The 22,576-nt window shown below is 49.6% G+C and overlaps 1 protein-coding gene across 1 annotated transcript; it reads left to right on the top strand.

Annotated features, from left to right (window-relative positions):
• The first annotated feature begins 3,635 nt into the window (after window positions 1-3,635).
• CAVIN1 (caveolae associated protein 1) lies at window positions 3,636-20,583 on the top strand. The gene is made up of 2 exons (XM_009486187.2): window positions 3,636-4,055; window positions 19,897-20,583. The coding sequence occupies exons 1-2, from the start codon at window positions 3,636-3,638 to the stop codon at window positions 20,560-20,562; spliced, it is 1,086 nt and encodes a 361-aa protein (XP_009484462.1). The 3' UTR covers window positions 20,563-20,583.
• Window positions 20,584-22,576: the final 1,993 nt, after the last annotated feature.

Here is a 22,576-nt window from a genome sequence, read left to right as displayed (position 1 = left end):
TTGGTCTTGATATGATTGAAAGAGGAGCTTTTGCAATAGCAAAAATATGATTTAACCACAGATCCCTTTTTGCATGGTTGTCTTTGTTTTGAAAGCCCCTCGTGGTGCACAGCAAAGTGGAGGCGTGGTGCCCTTTCAGGATTTGGGCAGGCATTTGCCTCCTTTGGAATGGAGGATCCTAGTTATTACTATGTGCTTATTTGTAACACTCTGACAGAGGGGCACCGATGGGGAGTGGATGCTTCTCAAGCTCAGAACAACCAATCCCAAGCCTTGCTCCTACGAGACAAAAGACCACCTGCAGGTATGTAAGGAAATAACGATGTCATACGTCAGCCCACCATACTGGTGGGCTGCAGTCACGGGGAATGACACCCTATGCCAGCAGACTCAGGCTGTGTTACGAGGCTAGTGGTGCTGCTTGGTGGAAATGGCAGTGGCAGGGCTGCTAACACTCTCAATTTTTGCTTTTATTCCAATATTTGACATCTCTCAAATTGATTCAGAGAAAGTGAGCAAGTTAGAAGGTTAAATAACATGTATCTTAATTTGTCATGAAATGAGTTTGGTGCCTGCGAAATGCATTGCACTGGTAGTGGCCTATAAAGCTGAATTCTCATCTGTGGGGTGCATCTAATAGCACAGAAAGTTGCACACATACTGCACGTTTCCTCCCCCTGTACTTATCCCCGGGTCTTTGGAAAACAGAGGATATTTTTTTTCTTTTCCTCTGTCCAGTCTGTTTCCACTGTACTTAAGCTACAGGTGAAGGGACAAATTGTCAACTGCACTTGGTGATATTTAACAGAGTCTGTCCACCGCAAGCCAAGGCTGTTCCTTATTTCCGACAGGCCCTAAGCAGCTGCATCTTGCCACTTAAGAAGTTAGTGAGCTGAGCAGTTTCCTTTAGTCACAGGAACTTCCACTCACTGATGCGGAGGCAGATGCCGCACATTGTATTCCTTTGTTGTCCTGCATACCTCTGACAGAGTTTTTCTTTGAAGCTGAAATATGCTAGGTTTTGTTTGGACTGTCTTCCATGTCCATGTAAAGAATTCAGTAGCGGTGCTATAAAATCGCTGGGATATTGGAATGATCAATAATATCTAAGGCATAGTGCAAGCGTGGAAGAGCCAAAGATCAAACTATATGTACCTTACAATGAGAGCAGCAAGAAATTGTTCGCGCTAGAAGAGATTGAGATGGATTTACGCTGTCCTGTGTGCTCAAGCCAGTGTGAAGGCTCCAAAGGGAAGGCTGCAGTTTGCCACCTATTGGCTTTTCCGGGTATGTCTCCACGGCAGAAAATGGCTGAAATGAAGTTAGTCCTAACATAGAAAATTACTCATCGCATTTTAGCCTGGGGTGTGATTGCTGTGTGCACGACAAGCACTGAGTGTGGCACTTCATCTCTTTTGCTGAGTATCAAGAACAAATATAAATTTATGTTCTCTTGTTTTATCTGATTCTATCTAGAGTGACCTACTTGGTCTGATTTTTTTTTTAATTATTCTCAAATGGGGAAACAAAGGCACAGAGATTGCACTGAAGTCACCCAGATGGCAGCCCTGGAAAGAGAGCAGTGGTCTGCTTGCATCCTGTCCTGTACATGAAACTTCACAGCAGCTATCTCTGGAAATCACTTTGAAGCAGATATCCCCAGTGAGAAACAACTGCAGAGTTTCAACGCTATCTGGCTGGAGTGAGGATTTTTTTCATGGAACTGACTCATCAGTAGCAAACACTGGAAATAAATCCTCAGGAAAAAAGGTCCCTCCAGGAAAAAACAGGGTATAGAAAAGCAACCTATTTTTATTACATGACATAATACCTATTGTGGAAGCCGTACAGCACAATTTACTGATGCACAGTGAAACCAAATCTAGATCAATGGTGCAGTGTGGGTGCAACAGCAGTAAAAAGCAAGCTATCACATGGTAGAGAACACAGGGGCATGGAAAGTGCTGACTGTTGTGGGCATTCATCATTAAACAATGTTCCTGTACATCCGTTTGTGCATCGTGGGTTTTCCAGCTTGTATGCTTGGAATTAAGCATTTCTTCCAGCACCGTCTTGAGGTAGGCTGTGAACCTGGAGAAACCAAGTGTTGCAGAGCATTCATTCTGTTTGCCAGCCTGCGGCAATTTGCAAGGGCGGGCTTGACCCCGGCGGGAGGCAGGATGTGCGGAGTATGAATTGTTTGTTGTCAAGGCTACAGGACAAGAGGGAAACTGCAGCCTTCCCAGGCTGCCCACAGCCCTTCAGCTGAGCCTGGAAGGGCTTTGTGCTGCCCAAGCCAGCAGAGGCTTCACAGCGGTTCTGTCCGTGGGAGCTTGATTTCCTTTGGCTGAGCCAACACCAGGGATAGCGAAGAGGGTCTCAGGGTCACTTTCAAGATCTGAATTTTCCTTCTTCGCATTCCTCTGCTTGGTCCTGCTGGGTTGTGATAGGCAGTCTTTGGTAGCACCTCCTGAGCGTCTTCTAAGGCAGTAAGCCAAAGATGGCTCCACGAGGCATAAGCTTCTGCCAACACTATATAAGACTCTATGAATTGCTTTGTGTCAACACCAAGGTTAAAAGTTGGCAAAATAAGGATTATTTCTTCCCCATGTTTTCCAAAGCAATATGTACTCTATTAAGTTCTGAAACAATTAGTATTTTTTTTACCAATAAAGCCTTATGTAACACAATGTATTTGGGCATTGCTTACAATACGTTTTTGCATGGCATATGCTGAGGCATGTCCCACATTTAAAAGTCTAGTGACTAGATTTGTCGATGGATAGAGGATTGCAGAGCTGAGATAGCTGCTTTTAGGTGGGAGTGGCCAGCTGCTTCACTTCAGGAGTAAATTACACCCCTCCTTTCTGTGTTAATCTGTGCAGAGACGTGGTGCACACTGTATATATCATGTGTATGCCTGTTGTGTACACTCAACACACATGGGAGCATGCATTTTTATGATGCAGAAGTTATGTGCCATAACTACTCAATCCAAATTGTAGCCTTTTGCTAAAGTATTGAAAATCAGGCTCTCGTAGTCCTGGAAAAAAGCTAACTATTGGCAAAAGATCTGAATTTTCCAGCTGAACTTTAACGTGTGCAGTTGTTTAAACCAGCCTTCCTTTAATGTATACAGCTGTGCCCAGATGGGGTTGCTTTCTTTCCAGCAGCTTCCCGAGCCGTTTACTCAAGGTTTTTGTTTTTTCCTCTCATTACTTATAGTGCCTTTAGACTTATGGTAAAGAAGAGGCAGCTGTAGTTTCAGAGCTTTGCATTCCTCGCTGAGCTGTGCCTGTGTTTGCATGCAAAGCCATCGCCTCCCCTCCAACTATTTTAATCATTTCAGAAAGGGTGGGTCATCAGGCATTTGGCAGCGGGCTCCTTTTATATAGCTGAGGTGGAGTCAGCCAATGACCTGCAAGTCTGGAAAATTTTGCAGGGCAGTTTCACTGGACAGCTTTGCAGAGCTGTGCCATTTGAATTTCAGCACAGACATCCACACACTGTGCTCTCCATTTCTGGCGTGTCTCCCAGCGCAGAGTTTAGCTGAGGCTCGGGTTTAGTTTTCCCTCCTCTCTCTCCCTGTAGTGACAGCTTCTCCGGGCTCTGCTAGCCAGGACTCCCAAGCGATCATGGAGGATACTACTTTGCAAATTATCGAACCACCAACTGCTTCTGAGGCCTCTGAGGAGCAAGTGCCTGAAGAACCCATCAAATCAGACCAGATCAATGGTGTGATGGTGCTGACCCTTCTGGACAAGATCATTGGAGCAGTTGATCAGATCCAGCTGACCCAAACACAGCTGGAGGAGAGACAGCAAGAGATGGATAGCGCAGTGACCAGCATCCAAGGAGAATTAACCAAGCTGACAAAGGCACACACCACCACCAGCAACACCGTGAACAAGATGCTGGAAAAAGTGCGCAAGGTGAGCGTCAACGTGAAAACCGTTCGGCAGAACCTGGAAAAACAAGCTGGGCAGATAAAGAAGCTAGAGGCCAATGAAGCGGAGCTCCTGAAACGCAGAAACTTCAAAGTCATGATCTACCAGGTAAGGAGCTATTTCACAACTTCTTTATGTCCTGTTAGTGGGTGTTTTCTTTGCTAAGGGTTCTGTCACACTGCATGGTCAGTCCATTACTCTCCCAAACTCCCCTGACTGTCTGGCAGTCCAAATTGAGGCGGGTCCGAAGTAGCTCTCTCATTCATGATTGAACATTGTCTTTGTGTTCTAAGACAATGTTTGATACAGTTGCTACATTTCACAGGAATTTTAACAAAGATAGTGAGAATGGCCGTAAGCGCTCATTGCAATGGACCAGAAGTATCAAAATAACCTGATTTTACTACTTAGCTAAAAAAAGAACAAGAATGCACTGGGTTCTGGAAGGGGCTATTGTAAATCCGTCTGCCAATGTCTTTTCTACTGAGAGGCAACATGTGTATTGCTACGTGGAGAGCGATAATATTTCAGATTTGTGACATGCATCTGGTAACAACAGGAGTCGGTAACCTCAGCATCGGGGTTAATCTCACTGACTAGGACAGATAGAGACGTTAGAGAAAATACAGAACAGCTCCTTGAGCTCATGAGTACTCGGTCTGCCTTTGCCGTTGGGCTTGTACAGATTTCCACATTCTTTTTTATGCAACCTGTGAGTTTGAATCTTCTAGTTGTTTGGTTTCAATAACAGCTTTGGTTTGCTCGATGTTCAACCCCTGTGCTAAGTGTTAGATTTTTCCTTTAATATTAAACAAGAAGAAAGAGAGGAATATGTTTCTGTCAGTTTTCCTGTCTGGAGTTAGTCTTCCTTATCAGAGCAAACTCTTATACTGGGCCACAGAAGAAAAGTGAGTGAAATAGTTAATGATTCAGTCAGAAGCCTCTGGGTTAATAATAGACAGCGTCAGGGACAAATAGAGAAGCATCTAGTGGTGATCACAGGAAGAGAGAGAAGAAAAATAGGAAAAAAGGGAAAACGCTTCTTACTACAGGGTTTGAAGGGAGAGCTGACCATCATAGGCTCAGGAATCTAACAAGTATGGGGCCTGTGTAACTCTCTGATTCAGAGCTTAAGCATTTGTAGTTTTATCATGCCTGAAAGGCTGAAATACTTGAGCCTATTCAGATCATGCAGGCAACCTAACCAGTTATATATATATATGTATACAGGCTCTTTGTATCAGGCTTTTGGGGGAAGATGGCTCTATCCATGAAAAAATAAAATAGAACTGTAAATGTACTGCAGAAGCAACAAATGGTGCAAAATGAGAAGAGTGAAGGGAACTGTTTAAACATAACCTTCCTCGTGGGTTACGGAAATAGGTAGGAAGTTGGCAAGCTTCTATGTCCTTTGGAAGCATCCTAAACATTGGCAGATTGTCATTTTGTGAGCTGTTCATTTTGGTTTGCTGTTGCTTATGAATATTGAGTAGAGTTTCTCTTTGAATATGAAAAAGCAATCCTGCTTCTAAAGGAAATCAGGGGCAATACTCTTGTTGATGTAATGAGGACAGCACAGCCCCTGAGTGAATCAGTTGACAAGGGACTACAGCAGGGATTTTATGAATCATGAAATACTAGGGAAAAAAAAAAAGAATGATTTGTAATTCAGAACAATTTCCCAGCATGAAATTTAGCGTGATTTGACTGTGAGGCCACAGAGCGCAAGCGAGAAATTCTCCAGGTTTGCTTCATGTGAAATGGAGCCTTTTGCGTCCTCATGGAAATCCTCGCGCTTCTGCGGGAAGCCTGAGTGGACTTTGCCACAAAGTGTACGGATCCAGTTCTGGGGAGACCAAAGGTGTGGCAAGCAAGCGTGCAGGCTTGTGACGGGCACTGCTACGGCAAATTAAGGTCTCTCTTGGAGGAGAAACTCTTGATTATCTCTTAATTTAGTGTTTAAACTGAAAAACAAAATCCATGATGGGCTTTTGATCTTTGCATACCAGAAAGAAATAGGCAATAATAATATTAATGTGCCTGAGCAACAAATACTTTTATTGATAGTACTCTTGTGCTGCATTACTGTGGCAAAGACAGACCCATACAATGAGAATTCGATTACTGGACATGGACCACAGGGAATCCCCTGGAAGAATGGAGTATATTTTTCCAGTCCTCTGCAATAGTGTAACCGCTCTTTCCTGCATGCAATGGAAACATAGAGTTTTGATCAACAGAGAATGTTTCTAAATTATATCAACCTACAGTCTGTCTCAGAGCTACATTAATTATTTTTTCTCACACAGAAAATAGGGTTGCTTACTAGTTGCATTACTCTGTAGGTTGCACTCCATAAAAATGTCATCATGTAATTTTCAATGTACAGAAACCTGAGTTGTATGGCTTGGTGAAAGGAAAAATAATCTGTTGTATATAGGAGTCTCTCTTATTTGTGGAGACCTTTTATTCTGAAGAAGTTAAACATTTTGGGGGATGTCGGAAGTTTTGCTTTTGGCTTTGGGGGTTTTTATTCTGCTTTGTTTTTTCCTGGGAGGGACAGGATTTTTAGAGTTTGTGTCTTACTGTAATTATGGAGATGTCATTCTTCAGAAATTGCTAACACAGGCTGATTGTGAGAATTGCACAGCAGATTTGCAAAAACATCAGGTTACAATTTTGTGACCTCATTTATTCATGCTAATATTTTATCACAGTCAGTAATTCTAAGCACATTGGTGACAAGAGTGGTACTTCATCTGGATTATCCCAAACAGCTAATGCATTTAAAGAATAAAACTCTATACAGAAAGAAGTGATATTTTTGTGTGTACATTGTAAAGGCATTTATCAAATCAAGGATGATGTTCAGCTGCTTTACTGATCTTGAACAATGCTATTTGTTGCAAGAAGCCTTGTTGATTCCCGCTGGATTACCTGTTTACTAATATTCTTCTGTGTTTCAGTATTAATAATCATGACATTTAAAAAAAGTTATCAAGAGTCTATAAAACCAGAACTTTATGGTGGGCTCCACCCTGGGAGTTTGAATGAGGAAAATTCATTGTGTTTTCCTAACTGTGTCTATCATCAAAAAAAACCCAAACCCACCAACAAAATAACTCTTTTCTAATTCAGTGTTTCACTTCTCAAGACCCACCACCTATCAAAGTTTATGTTAGATACTTTCTTGATAATGTAAGTAATTCTGTGATGGTGAGTAAATTATTACTACTTTCTAACTCAGAAAAAGCTGCCTTTGGGAAGCTGTGATTAACTTTCCTGTGCAATTGCATTTTCTTGCTATGGCTAAAAATGCAAAGATTTATTAGTCTTTTCTTTTGGAGAACAAGAGATAAACCCATCTTAAGAGACATAAAATATTACATACAACCAGTGGTGGCTATTTTCAAGCAAGATAACTCAGTAAAACAGTAGTCATGCTCTATAGGGATTTAAATTGCATGATTCTGTGGTATGAAGAAATAAAAGGAGGTAAAAATGAATCAGCTCTTTAGCGGTTATAGATGTTTGATTGTTGTCTCAGTGTTGAATACTGAGTCTCCAGCAGTTACGGAGGGACTATTTCAGGAGCGCAAATAAGACCTTTTGGCACCTTGGGAGAAGAGGTCAAACTACCTGCGAGAGTTGTATTTTGCTAGCTGTTAGATTAGGAGGAAAGCAAATTTTATTCAGGGAAAGCTTGACCTGTCGAGATGAGCCTAAAGCACATCTGCCTGCTTAGCTTCAGACTCTGGGGGAGAAAGTGCAGAACTGAAAAACACTTCCAGTGGGGCTGGCTAAGGGCAAAGCGTTAAGCAGAACGTTTACAGGTCATTACTCGCAGTCACATATATAGTGTGCACTTTCTCACTTGCGCACTCTCTCAAATACGCTTTTACCTGATTTTGCCAGGAGCTGGTCTGATTTCTACCGAGGTGAGAGTTTTTGTACCAACTTAACGTAGGGAATTAGATTGATTCTTGAGAATAAAATTGGAAAAAAACAACCCCCCTCCAAATTACCACATCTTTTTGTTTTGAAAACGAGCCTATCAAAAGCAAAGGTGACAGACTTTTGACAAGCTGCTGTGTAAACAGAAGCTCAGTACTCTTAACCGTAAACAGGACCTGGCTTCCTAAAAAGTCTGATGTCAAATGACTGCGTGCACTTACTAGCAGCCCATGGGAACAGAACTCCTCAGTGCTTCCTTTGTGCCGTCTGTCCTGGACTCCTGCCTTGCAGAGAAATTAGGACACCAACGAATTTGGTTAGAGTGGTTGCTAATAAAAACAAACTAAAGTGACTTCATCCCAAATCTCCTGGTTTTAGGAGATTCTGGGGCTGGTTACTACAGTTCATGATTAAATAATGGATGTCCCAATGCAAAAAGCGACTGCTCTACAACCAGACAGTGTGCCACATTCATCTGAAGAACGGCACGTGTCAGCGCTTACGTAAGCACGGCATTTCTCCTCCAAACATTTTTCAACAATTAAACTTATTTTTGCAAATGTCAAAGGCCTGATTTTCTTACAGCCAGACATCCGAATGCTTGCAGCACGCAGCACATGTATTGAATGTTGAATTGCTAAAATGTGCCGGTCCTTTATTTTGAGGCTCGTGTGGGCGCCGAGCTCAAGGCAAGTCTGGCTCGTGATGTGCGGCGTTGTTTGTCGGAAAGAGAGCAGCCTTTGTCAAAGGTGTGCGGATGGGCTGCTCCCCGCACTGTCAGATTTGGGGGCTCCCCTGGGGCTCTGCTCTTCAGGTGACTCCGGTGGCCTCTCAGAGCTTTGCGAGACGTGGAGTTTCTCCGAGAAGGGCCAGGCAGTTATGAGAGCAGGATAGAACATGAACCTCAGCTGTACAATGTGTAGGGTAGGTAGGGCTGGACGAGGAAATATAAATAGCACAGCTTGCCTTTTCTGCCTTGAGTGGGCCTTATACGGACAAGAGCAACAAGATTGTCGATCGTGGGGAGGAGGGATGAATTTCAAACCCACGCATTAACGCGACAGATTTGGAGTCCAGACCTGAACTGCCTCATTTTTAGGTCTGTGCTCCTCAAAGGAGAACGTGGAAAAGAACGTGACCTCAGGGGTCTTGAGAAGCATGGGGCAGGGAGCACAGGGTGTCCAAACCCACGTACCAGCCACCGCACCCACCGCCCCTGGGTGCAGTCTTTCTCCACCTCCTAAACAGCATGTCAGCTGCCCCAAGCTATGGTTTTGTTTCAAATTAATCATTCTGAAACAAAAGCCTTATGAGTCTAATGACAGCAGAGGGTTCATCAGAGCCAGCATGATCTGCAATCCCAAAGAACAGCCTGTGTGGGTTACGTGCATTGGATTCAGTGGAGCTTGCCCAACTACAAATGTTAATTTGAATTACAGTACTGGGGATAGGCATGGGCACTAGGCACCCATGTTATGCTTTTCCTGCAAGAGCAGTTGGCTCCGTGTGCTTAGGAGCGCTCTGCGCTTGAACTTGAGTCCCTCTCTGGATCCGGAGCAGCACCATATGTAGCATCAGTTTTTCCCAGTGGATTTGCATTGCAGCAGCCAGTGGGTTTTGTATTTATTTTCTGGTAATATTTAAAAGGCTCGTTTCGTTTTGCTGTGAATCCACTGAAAAGCAGCTCCCTTTGTAGCCACAACATTTCTTAAGCCAGATTCAGCAGACAGTTACTGAGAGCTTCTCACAGTGGGTTTGTGCATCCGCAGCCTGCCAAATCCCAAGAAATGCCACCTCCAGTGACAGTTCTGGTGTGGTTGATGGGGACAGGGTATTCCTCTGGTGCTGGACTTGCTTTTGCTTTATTTTATCCTGTTCTTCAGAGAAATACCAAAGAGAATTAATCATGAAGCCTTTATTAAAAAACCACAAAAAATCTGAATCATATCAACTGATACTTGTTAATTAAGAGTTAATATTGTTTGTCTCTGATGCTTTGGCTTTGTTGCTGGAATGGAGGGGTCTCAGCCTACAAAGCTATTGAATCTTCCCTTCTGTTCTGCTTTTGGCCACAGAAGTAGCAAAATTAGAGGTGAAAAAATGCCATCCCAGGGGAAGGAGAGAAATAGCGTTTGAATCGTTTCCTTCAGGCTGCAGCTCTGAATTCTCCATCCATTGTAAGGGGCACCATGTTAACACCCTGATGTGCAAAGAATCCTTCATATTCTCTGCACGTTACTGAATTATAAGAGTCTCAAGATAATAATTCAGAGGAGACTGAGCCTTTAAAAAATTTCAGGATGTTAATAGCTCTCAATTCCAGGATTTTTCCTAGTGCAGATTATCGGTCTTTCTACCAAAAGGCAGCTCCAGAGCATGGATTTCTCTGTTGCAGCTTGGAATCAACTGCATTAATATTTCATTGCTCAGGTATTATTTATAAGCAGTTAGTGCCAGGACTCTGTGTTTTCCTGAAATCCTTTCAGCATTACAGTTACGTACTGAGCTGTGCAGCAATAAATTGTCTCAGAGCAAAGGGCCAGAGGCTGCTCAGCCAGTTGGGATAGGGTTAAATCGGGTGATTAATGGCCCTTGAAAATAAAACGAAAGGTAGTATTCCTTCTGATCACATATTCCTCTCTCCGGCCTCTCTTGTGCCTATCAGCAGTGGATCTAAGCCTCTTGTCATGATGTCCGTGTGACGCCAGTGGGCCACTGCACACGGGAGTGTAATGAAGTACCGAATTTGCCGGCTGTGCTCACTGGGCTAGGTGGCTGGGGTGTTCTTCCAGAGAGATCGTGGCTCATTTTCCCATTTGTAAGCTAGATATGAGCCCTCAGCAAACATAAATTAACCCATCATGGACACACAGTGGGAAAAACTCTCCAAGGCCACATGTAACCCAGTTTGCAGGTCTGGGATTAGGAACCGAAGAATTCAAGAAGCCAGTCAGCGTTCAGACCGTGCCTCTCTGGAAAGACACACTCCCATTGCTCTCCAGCGTTCCCTGGGTGGGAATTTGACCGGTAGATGGTAAAAGCTGCTTAGTGTTGTAGGCGCTGCAGAACGCCGGAAGGGTGTGAGCGTCGTGGGAGAAGCGGTACTCCTGCATATTACCTCCATTTCTCCCATTTTGTTTGCTCGCATGCTTGTATGTAAATGCGAACGCTCTGTAGTTGGCACGCGTCCCTCTGCGTCCTTCAGCATTGCTCACAAGGCAGGCACCCAGCCTGCTGCGGGTGACTCACTGCGCGTTGTCCCTCCGTCCCAGCTCCAGACAAGGCACGCAGTTTCTGCCGGGCTGGCGGGCGGGAGGAGCGAGCAACCGCGCTCAGGCCAACGGAGCCATTCTTCCAAAGAATGCGCCGCTTGACCTAGGCACAGACTTGGGGAATCTGTGGGCTGTTCCTGCTTCTTCGCTGAAGCTGCTTCTGGCTACGTTACCCAGAAGTGTGATGTGCTGTCCCTAAGTAATGAGTACAGAACTATGCAGTCTCTGCTCTCTGATGTACTGTGATGCGTCTGTGACCCACGTAAAGCGTGGCAATGACTCATGAGGTTTTCGGCAACATGCTTAGCCCTCTTGTACCCTGTTTGGGACAACGCAAAGGTTCTGCAAGATCTTCTACAGCCCTCTGTTACCCTGTTTGGGATAATGCAAAGATTCTGCAAGATCTTCTACAACTTACAAAGTACCTGAAGAATTGTGGTCCACTGCCCAGCTGCAAGATAAGACAAAGACCAGAAACAAAGATGCTTAGTGACAGTGAGGGAAAATCAAATATTTAGAATAAAAAGTCTCAGGATGTTTAGTCTCTAGCTTTATGTGAGGATGCAAATGCCAGTATCGGCACAGATCTATCTGCAAATCATCTGCAATGCAAACTCCATCTTCACTGATTTGCTGTTCAGAAATAGCTCTGGAGTTATTCATCAGTTGAGACAGGTTTATCCGGGAGGAGCAGTTCTGAGAGTAAAGCCAGTTGTACAAACAGACTGATAATAGGATCAAAACTTCTTTCTGCTGTCAGAGAGGAAAAAAGAAGCGCCTTTTCACTCTGCAGTCTCTCTGTTTCCTACAGCCCCGTGTTTCTTCTGACTCACTGTTAGGCAAAAGCACTTTTCCAAACACAGCTTCCTTGTCTCCCCACGCCATTCCTCCCTTGCCTTTCACCATCGGTTTGAACTAGCTCCAGTGCCTGTACCGTGCTGCTCATTCTCACCAGCTAATGAAGAAGATACAGCCTTTTAGGACATAGCTTCCAGGACATAGAGTAACTAGACACGCCTGATAGAAAAATGTGCCAAGAAGATTGCACAATACACAAAATTACAGAGGGTAGAAGGACTTTTGCTAGTCAGGGAGTTACTACTTGAGAACGAACTAGTTTATCGCTTTAACATTTACCTAATCCCAACCTATTTTGCTTTTTTCCTCATATTTTACATAATTTCCTTTGTCTCAGCAGTATTCTTCTGGTGACTTGTTACCACAGGGTTCAGTAGCCTTCTCTTCAGAGTCAAGGCTCCTGTTTTTATGGACCTCTTGGCACTACTGGAGATAAAATCTGTCCAGCCTTTGGAACATAAGAGTCGAGGCCATGCCTATTGCATATAGAGGGGTTAATTTTATATGCCAGCTGCTGCTAGGGATGCTGAGTAGCCACCCCGTGTCCTCAGGGTGTGTTTAGCAGAAGAGAGAGGTTTTGATTTTGCGGTGAGCATGTTTGCTTTGTCACTGGGTGTAGACATCTGTAAGCTGCTGGGTATTGTCCAGCGTTGGTTCAGAGTATGGTCAGTATGCTGACAAAACCAATGGATGGAGTTCTGGAATGACACCTGGCTGTTTTGATCTCTCTAGCTTGTGTATTTGAATTAATAAACATAGTTTTTTAAAATCACCATCTTTTCATAATCTTACACATAAAAGTAAACTCTGCTTTCAGCTACACCACAGAAATCGGAGCTATCTCCAGAATAGCTGACATCAAATCACTCTGTGAACAGCAGTGTGAAAAGAGAGCAGAATCTGGCCCTATGGCACTGTTCAACATAAATGTGCCTGAAATCGTAGAAGGGATTCTGCATCTCCTAGGACCTGCCATAAATTAGATAAGGACACTCCTCCTTCTAATAAATCTTTGCTGACTGTCTTTTCTGTCAAATTTTGCTACCTGGCTTCTCCCTTACTAAATCATACCCCTGTGCCTTTTCTCTCTGCCTGTTCTCATGCTAATCCGGATTACTTTGTTGGCGATGTTCCTGATCTAGATTCCCAGCGGGGACAGGTAAGTTTTTCCATTGTGCTTCCTTTCCGCTGGCCATTGAAATGCAGTTTTCCTCATCTTAGCCCGAGAAGATCCAGAGTGTGCGCTTTGAGTCTTCGCCAGGGACTGCCCTCTGAGCCGTCTCCAGGAACAGTTCCCTCTGCCCACGCCGCGGAAAGTGCCATGGCCCAAATCGGCAGAAGATGTGCGAAGAGGCAGCAGTTTAGGGCCTCAGCAGGAGTACCCCATGAAGATTGCTTTGAACCTCTCCTGAAACTCTGAAAGCTGCTGATTCCAGAGCTTTTGCCTCTCCGCCTGCTTGTGGCTGCTGCAAGCCTTCAGGCCTGCAAGGCTGATCTTTCAGTTGGCAGAACTGCCTCCGCCTGTTGACTAATCTGCTTGCTGCTTGCTGCATGCTGCTGTCCTAGTTATAATGGATGGTGAGGAGCTGTGGTATTTTCTCAGGCGTTACAGGCCTTGTTGTGTGCTACCTCTGCGATCTGGGAGGGAGGATTGCTGTATGGCTTGCATGAAGGGCTAGCAGCCAGGAGCAGTTGGCTCTGCTGCTGTCTGCTGTGACTGAGCGAATCCTACCTGTTTTCTGAGCCTCATTTTCTCCCTCTGAAATACAGACCTGATAATACCTACCTCCTCAGGCCTCTCGTAAGGTTTAGCTCGTAAGTGTTTGTGAAATGGTTTGAAGTTGTTGTTTTAAATAGGTAAAAGACAGGCAGAGAGCACAAACCGTGTGATGTAAAACTACAGTTGTCTCAGGTAGGCCCTGCAGCATCCATTTCTGTTCAGCGACAGCCCCCCGGCGCTGTTCTCCAGGAGCTAGGCTCCTACACCCAGACTGGAGCTGGTGGTGACTTTAACTGCTGTTTGTCTAACGCTTATCTCATGCCACAGGGGCCGCTGGTAACAGCACAGTGCCCTGTTAGCCTTCCTCTTATTGTGTGGCTACTGGAGAACATACCCTAAGCTCCAGCTGTCTGGACTTTGCGGGGGTCACCCAGTGGTGCATGCGGTGCTGCCCGGTAGGAACGGCCACGTCCGTCGATGGACAGCACTGCCCCGGGAGCCAGGCAAAGGTGAACTCAGCCCGGGAATCAGGGTCTCTGGGGGAAGCTGCCAGGGAAAATTTCTCCTTTTCAAGGAGAGTGGCAAGATTTTTAAAAAAGGCAGTTTTTTGTGATATAGCAAGAGAGTCTGATAGCAATTATAATCTCCACAGAACAAGCCTGTTCCAACAAGGCACTGGAGAAGCAAGCACAGCCCTCCTCTTTTCTGCGCAGGGCATCTTTACATCCCTGAGCTCTGCTAGGCTGTGGGTGCTTATCAGGTGTGTTGCTGTTACTCAGGAATAACTGAATCCTCCTTCCCGTGACACTGATGGAAGGTCAGCGCAGAAAAGCATCCTCTAAGGACTGGCAGAGCAAAACAGTTATCGTGGCAATGGGAGCGCAGAACTTTTTCTTCTCTGGCAGGGCTCGATCTGACCTGGAAGGCTGTCTTCTGCCCAGATGCTTTTAATCCTCCCTCAGCCTCCCCCAGGCCAGAGCTTGTCTGATCTGCCCTGGGTGGGCAGAGGAAGGGCTAGCACGGTGCAGGAGGTGCAGCAAGCTCCAGCTCACCCAGCAGCAGCCGGGATCAGATCAGCCCTTTTTGGTCATGGCAGAGCCTGGGGATGTGAGCTGGTCATATTCTGCATGTTACAGCTGCATGTCAACCAAACTCAACTTTTTGTGCTGTTGCAGTTGTGTAAAAATAACTGAACGAAATGAATTACAGATGTGATTAGCATGAGCGTGTGAAAATTACTCCATTAAACCTTCAAACAGGAGATCAGAATGGCTGGGAGTTCTGGGACTCTCTTTTTTACATGCTGACAATAAGAGCCTCTTCAAGAGCAATCCAGGAGCCCTTCTCGCATTTTGGGAATGTTCCCCAGACTTGCTGGTGATTCTGCAGTGCTTGAAGAGCTCTGCTAGGCTGGGAATGTAGCTCAGCTTTGTGTCTCATTGGCCTTTTATATGACAGGGGAAGTGTTTACATGTGTTGTAGCAACCAGGCGGTGTGTACATGACCATACGGGGCTGCCTGGGTGACTCACTGCAAGGGAACTCGGGCTTGAAAACAACATTAGATAAAAAGCCCACTTAGCAGAGCAAGGCAGAGGCCAGTCCGCCCGGTGAATTGTTTGAAGCAGGAAGAACACAGAGCAGCCCAGCACCCCGTCAGCTGGCAGCCAGCTGCCTTCGATGCTGGGTACGGGCGCCGGGGCCCCTCCGGGCACCCACAAGGTCTGCAGGCCATCGGGCTGCCAGTCCCGTCGGCTCTGCCAGCGGGAGGGAGCTTCCCGAAGTAAACCGCTTCCCCGGGGAGGTTGTGCCGAAGGGACGGCACAGCTGTACGCGTCAGATTGTGAAACGGGCTAGGGGGTGGCACTCTGTAAATGGGTAAAAGTAGAACTTGAATCGCAGCTGAAGCTTTCTGTGAAGCACATCAGATGGCAGCGAGCTCAGTCCCAGCACGCACGCAGATGCCGCCTGTCCTGCTGGGCGTAGCTGTGCTTTGTGCACAGGGCAGGAAGATTTTTCTTCTGCTGGTATAAAAATCTTCTGAGAAATCTTGTTTACCTGCTGTCTTTGTGCCAGTTGGATTCAAGCTGTCTTAGAGAACAGAACTGGTTTGCGTTCGCTGACTGGGAGCCAGGGTTTGAACACCCCAACAGGCAGGGATGCCAAGACCCAGGATTTTGGACTCGCCCACTTCAAGGGTCAGTGTTTTCCCAGTAAAAATAGAGTAGTTGGAATGCCTGGTGTTAAAAATGTGGCTCATCTAGATGAGTCATGAGTGAAATAAAGTACACAGACCATGGTGCCTTGCCCAGAGCAGGGATTTATGTAGCAGCCACCCATAGACCCGGGATGGTTCTTGATTGTTCCAGCGAGGTCCCATGGTCCTCCACCGCAGGCAGACGCGGCTGTGTCCGCAGGCACGTTCTGCCCACACTGGGCAGCTCCCCTTCCCCACGGGAGAAACACCTCTCGAGCAGGGAGGAGGAGGCCCTTGCTGGCATTTGGGCAGCGCCTGGGTGCAGGTGGGGAGCTACACGCGAGGGATGCTCAGCAGCAACGTACTCGTCCCCATTAAGACGTGCCAGAGCTGTTGGTTGTTCTCGCACCAGCTGTCCTGTGCAGAAGCCAGAGCCTGCTAAAGCAGCAGGAATGCTCTCTAGGTGCAGGTGGGCTTTGAATCAGGACAGTGACCCACGGCACACAGTGCTGAAAATCCACCAGCTGTCCTCCAGCTGGTTATCTACGGCTCGGATAAGCAATCAGATTGAAGAAGAGTCAGGGGAAAAAAATGCAGGAATTATACCAGGCATAGGAAAGAGAAATGCACTGTCTGGGGGCCCTTGGCTGGCCTGATGGCCCGGTGGCAGGCATGTCACCCCCGTCACCCTGGCCCTGCGGGAAAGGGGACGAGTGAAGACTGCAAAAGTTTCCCAAGTGCATCTGGAGAAAAGCTCTAGGCAACAGTCTCAAGGGGGGAGGTTGGGACTGTAGGCATCCTTACTAATGGGAATAGCTTTGTTCCCGCTTTGCCTCTGTGACCAACGAGGGTACCTCCTGAAAGAGGTGTGAGCAGAGCCCCAAGTCCATGAGCACCGCTGGGCTGGGCCTAGGGCAGCTGCCTGCGGGGACGGTGCACGGGACAGCAGAAGTGTGGGTCTGTACAGAAGTGCAGTCTGTGGGAGTTCGGATCAAACACCCGGGCAATTGCTGTTCTCAGGATTAAGTGGCGGGGATTACAGAGGGCCGCACCGTCACCCTAACAGGGTTGCTCCAGCTGTCCCGTGTACCAGGAGCTGCTGCTGGCCGCGTCTTCGCGGTTGCGAGGAAAGAGTTGCGGGATGCTGCCAAGGTCGGCTGGGTGTGTTGCTGGTGCAGCCCATTCAGCCACATCAGAAAATTCAGTCAGAAGGTGGATTTGCTGGTGTAACATGAGGAAAGGCTGTTGTTTATGTGGCAGACATGGAGTTTTTGAGGTGGTGTTTCTTTCTGCACACACATGTTCTGGAGCTAACGAGGGGCTGATAAGTATCTGAGTTTGCAGGATATGGCCTGTTTCCAGTGACAGTCGTGCCAGGCGAGAGGGGGATGCCTTTGTTCTGGCTCATTGTGTTGACTCGAGGGAAGGAAGTGGATGGAGTTCCTGATGTTCTTGGCTCAGCAGGGCAGGGTCCCCGGGAGTCTCTGGGATTGTTCCAGCAGGTGTTGTTGTGGAGAACAGGATCCCTGCCTTCCCAGTGATGTGGATTTGTTCTGGACCGACCTGACCCTCTGGAGAGCATGTGTATTGTTTTCTCCTGAAATGGCTAATCAAATGAAGAAAACATATGTTGGCCACTTCACCTTAATCTCCAGAAAATATTTGGGACCTGAGCTGTGATCCGGAGGGTGAAGAGCTTTGCCCAGCACAGCTCTCTGCTCTGAATAAAACCCAGAACAAAACCCGCGCTCTGGCAGGCTCTGCATTTTGACTGCAGACACTGCAGCCCGTGTTGCCTTCACTAATCCCAGCACTCCACGGAGCTGACTTTTCATTGTTCACAAAGTTTTTCCAGGTGAAGCTGTGCTGGAGTCACGTATTCAATAAGCTTATGTCAGTTCTCAAGTGGTATAAGGGAAGGAAGAGCTGGGGACAGCATAGCTGGCCAAGCTGAGCAGCCCCGTGTCTGCAGAGGGAGCGTCCTGGCCTGCCTCCGTCCAGGGGCTCCGGCTGGAGCGGCAGCGTGGCAGTGACCTTGGGCAGCCGGAGCAGCAGCGCGTCAATGCAGCATTGGGAGAGCGCTCGGGGCGCGGGCGTGCAAACACGCCGTCCCTTCTGGTGCTGCGCAAGGGATCGGGACGATCTCTGCCACGGCAGCGCCAGAGAAACCTGTGCAGAAGAAGAGTCGGCGCAGCTCTTTGGGGCTGGGCCTCAGCAGCTGTTTTGGTGGTTTGACCGTCACGAGTGTCCTGGCTCTTGACATCTGCGTAGCTCATTAGCTTGCGGCTGCGTTGGTGCAGTGGCTGCTGCTGTGCAAACGTGACATGCGGAGCGTGCAGCCTTGCACAGGAAATGCCACGGCAAATTCACCCTCCTGGGACATGGGGCATCTCTGCTCCCAGCATCCCTGAGCCGGCAGAAGGCGAGTCGCTGCCGGCGTTTGCCATGCGCTTCAAGCACTCGGGCCTGGGGTACCTTGGGGTCTGCCCCTTGATTTCACTGGGCCCTGTTCCTGCCAGTGTTGGACCGGGATCCCCCGTCCTTGCTCTGTTCGGCTCCTGTCTGCCCTGGGGCTGGGAATGGCGCCCGGCCATCCTGCTGCCCAGGCTTTTCTCCAAATCTCAGCCCAGCAGCTCCACTCTCCGTGCCTGTTCCACATGCTGCCTTTCGGCTGCTGCTGCCTTTCAGACAGTGCTTGTCTCGGCAGCTCCACGCCTCTCTTGTCCAGCTCCGTAGATTAAAACCACTTGGGCAATAAATTTCTGAGCCGTGGGTTGCAGCCCTGCAGCTGTGACGCTTTGTACAGTGATGGGCTATTTCCAGCCTGTCCTGGGAACAGAGAGGTGATTCATTGCAGCAGGGACGCACGCTATGTGCTGCTCAGATGAAAACCAATCCCACTCCAGACCTGTGCCCCTCTCCTGGGCACATGCTTGTCCTCTGCCACTGGGATCAGAAACTTGGCTGACCCGGGAGAGTGGAGAAGCTGAATGAATTCACCCCCTGTCCCGAGGAGAGACAGCGTAACCTTGCAGACCTAGCTGTGTGAGTCAGGGCCGCTGCCTCTGCCATCTTCAGATACGAGCTCAGACAAATTCCCTAACTTCTTCCCCAGCAGAGAAATGGGAAAAACAGGGCAGCCTGCTGCATCCCAAGAGATGTCCCAGCCCCACATCTGGATCCTGCAGGCCTTGGGAAAGTCTGAGCGCAGACCGGGGTCAGCCAGGCCAGGGCAGCGTGGCCAGACTTGCAGCTCTGGACCCTGCTGCCATCTGCAGCCCAGTGCTGCGCTGTGCCCGTGGCCACCGCGGGCCCGACCCTGGCCCAGCCGGAGAGCTGGGGGTGGCCAGTGGTCTTACTGAGAGAAGACCCACCCATGGGAAGGAAGCTGAAACGCCGTGGGCTGGAGGGGCTGGGCCGGGCTCTGGGCAGGCGCTGGGGAGCAATGGGGCACCGCATGGCTCAAGCGGGTTCCCTGCACCCCTCCATGGCAGGGTGCGGGCGGGGGCTTTTCTGGGGCCAAGAGCGGGCTCGTGCGATGGCCAGGTCCTGGGATGAAGATGAAACTGGAGGGGTCGCGACTGTGACAGGGGCACGGGAGGAAGGGAAAAGTCTCCAGTTTCAGTGCTGGCCTGCCTCTTCCTGCACTGCTGGAGTCACGGAGGGGTTTGGAACCAGCCCAGAGTGAGCAGAGCTGGTATACCTGCGCTTAAACACAGCAGAGCCCTAAGCTGCTGCGGGTAGAGCAGATCCTCTTTACAGTAATTTATCAGGTGCGCTAAGGGAGGATGAGCCCGGGCCTGACGTCGCCTGGGTTGGTTTAGCCATGAATCACATGAATCGTAGCTGTGCTCCTGCTCTGCGGCACTGCCGGGCGGGGTGGGGCTGGCTGCCGAGGCGGTAGAGGCTGGGCGTGTGTGTCTCACTGGCTCCGCTCTGTGTCTTGCAGGATGAAGTGAAGCTCCCGTCTAAACTGAGCATCAGCAAGTCTCTGAAGGAGGGTGAAAAGCTAGAGAAGGAAGGCGAGGGCGAGGAGGTGCCTGTGGGTGAGGACCATGCAGAGGAGGACCACGTCCAGCTCTCCTCGGATGAAGAGGTGGAGATTGAAGAGATTATCGAAGAATCACGGGCAGAGCGCATCAAAAGGAGCGGCATGAAAAGAGTGGATGACTTTAAGAAGGCATTCTCAAAGGAGAAGATGGAGAAGACTAAGCTAAAGACCAAGGAGAACCTGGAGAAGACCCGCCACAACTTGGAGAAGACCCGCCACAATCTGGAGAAGAGGATGAATAAACTGGGCACCAAGATTGTGACTAACGAAAGGAGAGAGAAGATAAAGACGTCTCGGGACAAGCTGAGGAAGTCTTTCACCCCCGACCACACCATCTATGCCAGGTCCAAGACAGCCGTCTACAAAGTGCCACCCTTCACTTTCCACGTCAAGAAAATAAGAGAAGGCGAGGTGGAAGTGAAAGCCGCGGAGCTGGTGGAGGTTGGTGGAGAGGAGGGAGAAAACTCGGATCTGCTGCGTGGGGAGAGCCCTGACATGCACACACTGCTGGAGATCACGGAGGAGTCCGACGCGGTACTGGTGGACAAGAGCGACAGCGAGTAGGAGAGGCTGCAGCGCGGAAGGGTTGTGGACGACGGCTGAACATGTAATCATTCACATTTCGAGATCTCTCTCTGCCCTGGTGCCCCAGGGGAAATCTACACAATGCATCTTTACTACCCTGCAGAGCCGACGCCAATCCCCTGCCTGCTAGGACAAGGTGTATTTTATATTTTAGTTTTAGCACAGAGAAATATTAGGAACACGGGACTGTTTTTCTTACACTGTTAAATCACCCTTGGAGACCATTCCTGCCGCAGGCTGCGTGAGAGCCTTCTAGCACCGGACCTGAAGACGGGCTTTGAGTGATGGGGACCCTGCCCAGCTGGAGAGTGCTAAAACCAAGATAACGGCCGTACACCTGGAAAGCTCAAGTGTCCTCCATAAGCAAAGACCTGGTGTCAAGAAAGCCAAGCAGCCCCCTGGCCCACGCCACCCCAGCTCCCTGTGCCAGGCCGCGCGGCCATCCCCGCGGGCGGAAAGACTCCCAGCACGCAAGCTGGCCGCCCCTTCGGGGGAGCAGAGGAGCTGTGACGCACCCGGCGCACGGGAGGGAAGAGCTGAGCAAGTCCTGTTGATGGGCAGAGCACGGGCGAAGCTGAGCCAGCCGCATAGCAGGCAGGCGGGTCTGCTCCTCTCTGCCCTCCCGAGGACTGGATTACGTGGCAGTGCCTACGATGTCTTTGCCGCAAAGCCACCCTGCAGCTGGGAATGCCGGGCCCGCTGCTCCTCCCCGCTGCGCTGGGGCCGTCACTGTGACAGCCCTGGAGCCGTGGCACGAGCAGCGTGGGCCACACGCGGCCACACGCTCCCCTGCCCGGGTTACGAATCCGGCTGCCAGAGGCACAGCGGCCGTGGGCGCATCCTCGCTGGGGCACGGAGCACCGCGGAGGTGGGGTGCTGGATCTGGTCCCTCCGCACCTGCAGGGGTGGCGGCAGCAGGCAGCGAGGTACGCCCTCGCTGCCCGGGGATAGGGGACGTGCGGGCGGCAGTGCCGGAGCAGCCGCCACCGGCTGCAGCTTGTTTTCACAGGGATATGGGATGCGCTGATGCCACGTGAGGCTCTTGACTACCAGAGAGTGGCCTTGACACCGGTCCAGCACCAGACCTTGAGTATTTCTGAGCATCTGCTTTCTCCAGGGGTCCCAGCACAGCTCTGGCTCGTGCCCACATCCTGCGCTTTCCTCCCCGTTTCCCGCTTTCTGCAGCTTCACTCCCTGTCCCCTGCAGCAAGGCAGCGCTAGGATAGCACGCCGCAGCTTGAGAGCACTGACCTGGCTCAGCCTGGGGCTCCGGCTCTCACGCAGGCAGCCACCGCCACAGCATGACCTGGCCCCGCAGGAGCGGGCAGCAAGGCAGGAGGCTGCGCGCCTCGGCTGCTTCGCCCGGGGAGCCGCAGGTGTGCCTGGGGAGGCTGATCCCGGCGGGCAGGCAAGGGAGGGACCTGGTCGTGCTCATCCCCATCAGCTCAGCCCATCCCCGTGAGCGCCGTCGCTTTCCTCCCCAGCCCACTCCCCCCAGGCAGCAGGGAGGGCTGCTGTTGCTAACATAACTGAATATATAAACTTGCTTTTCCTCTAAGAATTATTTTCCTTCTTATTGTCTAGCGCACCCAGCCTGTCCCCGGCCCCAGGCTCCTGTCCCGGCACTTGCGCTGCCGGGGCCTGCGCCGGCGCCCGGGTGATGCCTCCCTAGGGCCGCGCTGCCGCAGCCGCCGTCCCCGGAGAAGGTGAAGGCGCGCCCGTGCCAGTCCCGTGTGGCGGCCAGCACCGGGGACACCAGCGGCCCCGAGGCTCCCGGTCGGGCAGGGAGGGGGCCCTGCCCCTGTGCTCGGGGACACCGGGCGCTGGCTCTTGGCCGCCCGTGGTCCTGCCTGCTGCCTGTGGTCCTGCCAGGCCTCCTGCCTGCAGGTCCTGCCGGGCCTCCTGCCTGTGGTCCTGCCAGGCCTCCTGCCTGCTGCCTGCGGGTCCTGCCGGGCCTCCTGCCTGCTCCCTGTGGTCCTGCCAGGCCTCCTGC

Source organism: Pelecanus crispus, chromosome 18, assembly GCF_030463565.1.
Source record: "Pelecanus crispus isolate bPelCri1 chromosome 18, bPelCri1.pri, whole genome shotgun sequence".
Taxonomy (NCBI): Eukaryota; Metazoa; Chordata; class Aves; order Pelecaniformes; family Pelecanidae; genus Pelecanus; species Pelecanus crispus.
This window is presented reverse-complemented; position numbering and strand designations above follow the sequence as displayed.

Coding starts and splice junctions, on each gene's coding strand:
- CAVIN1 (XM_009486187.2), top strand. CDS start 3,636: ATGGAGGATACTACTTTGCAAATTATCGAACCACCAACTGCTTCTGAG. Junction 4,056..19,896: donor TCAAAGTCATGATCTACCAG/GTAAGGAGCTAT, acceptor TGTGTCTTGCAG/GATGAAGTGAAGCTCCCGTC.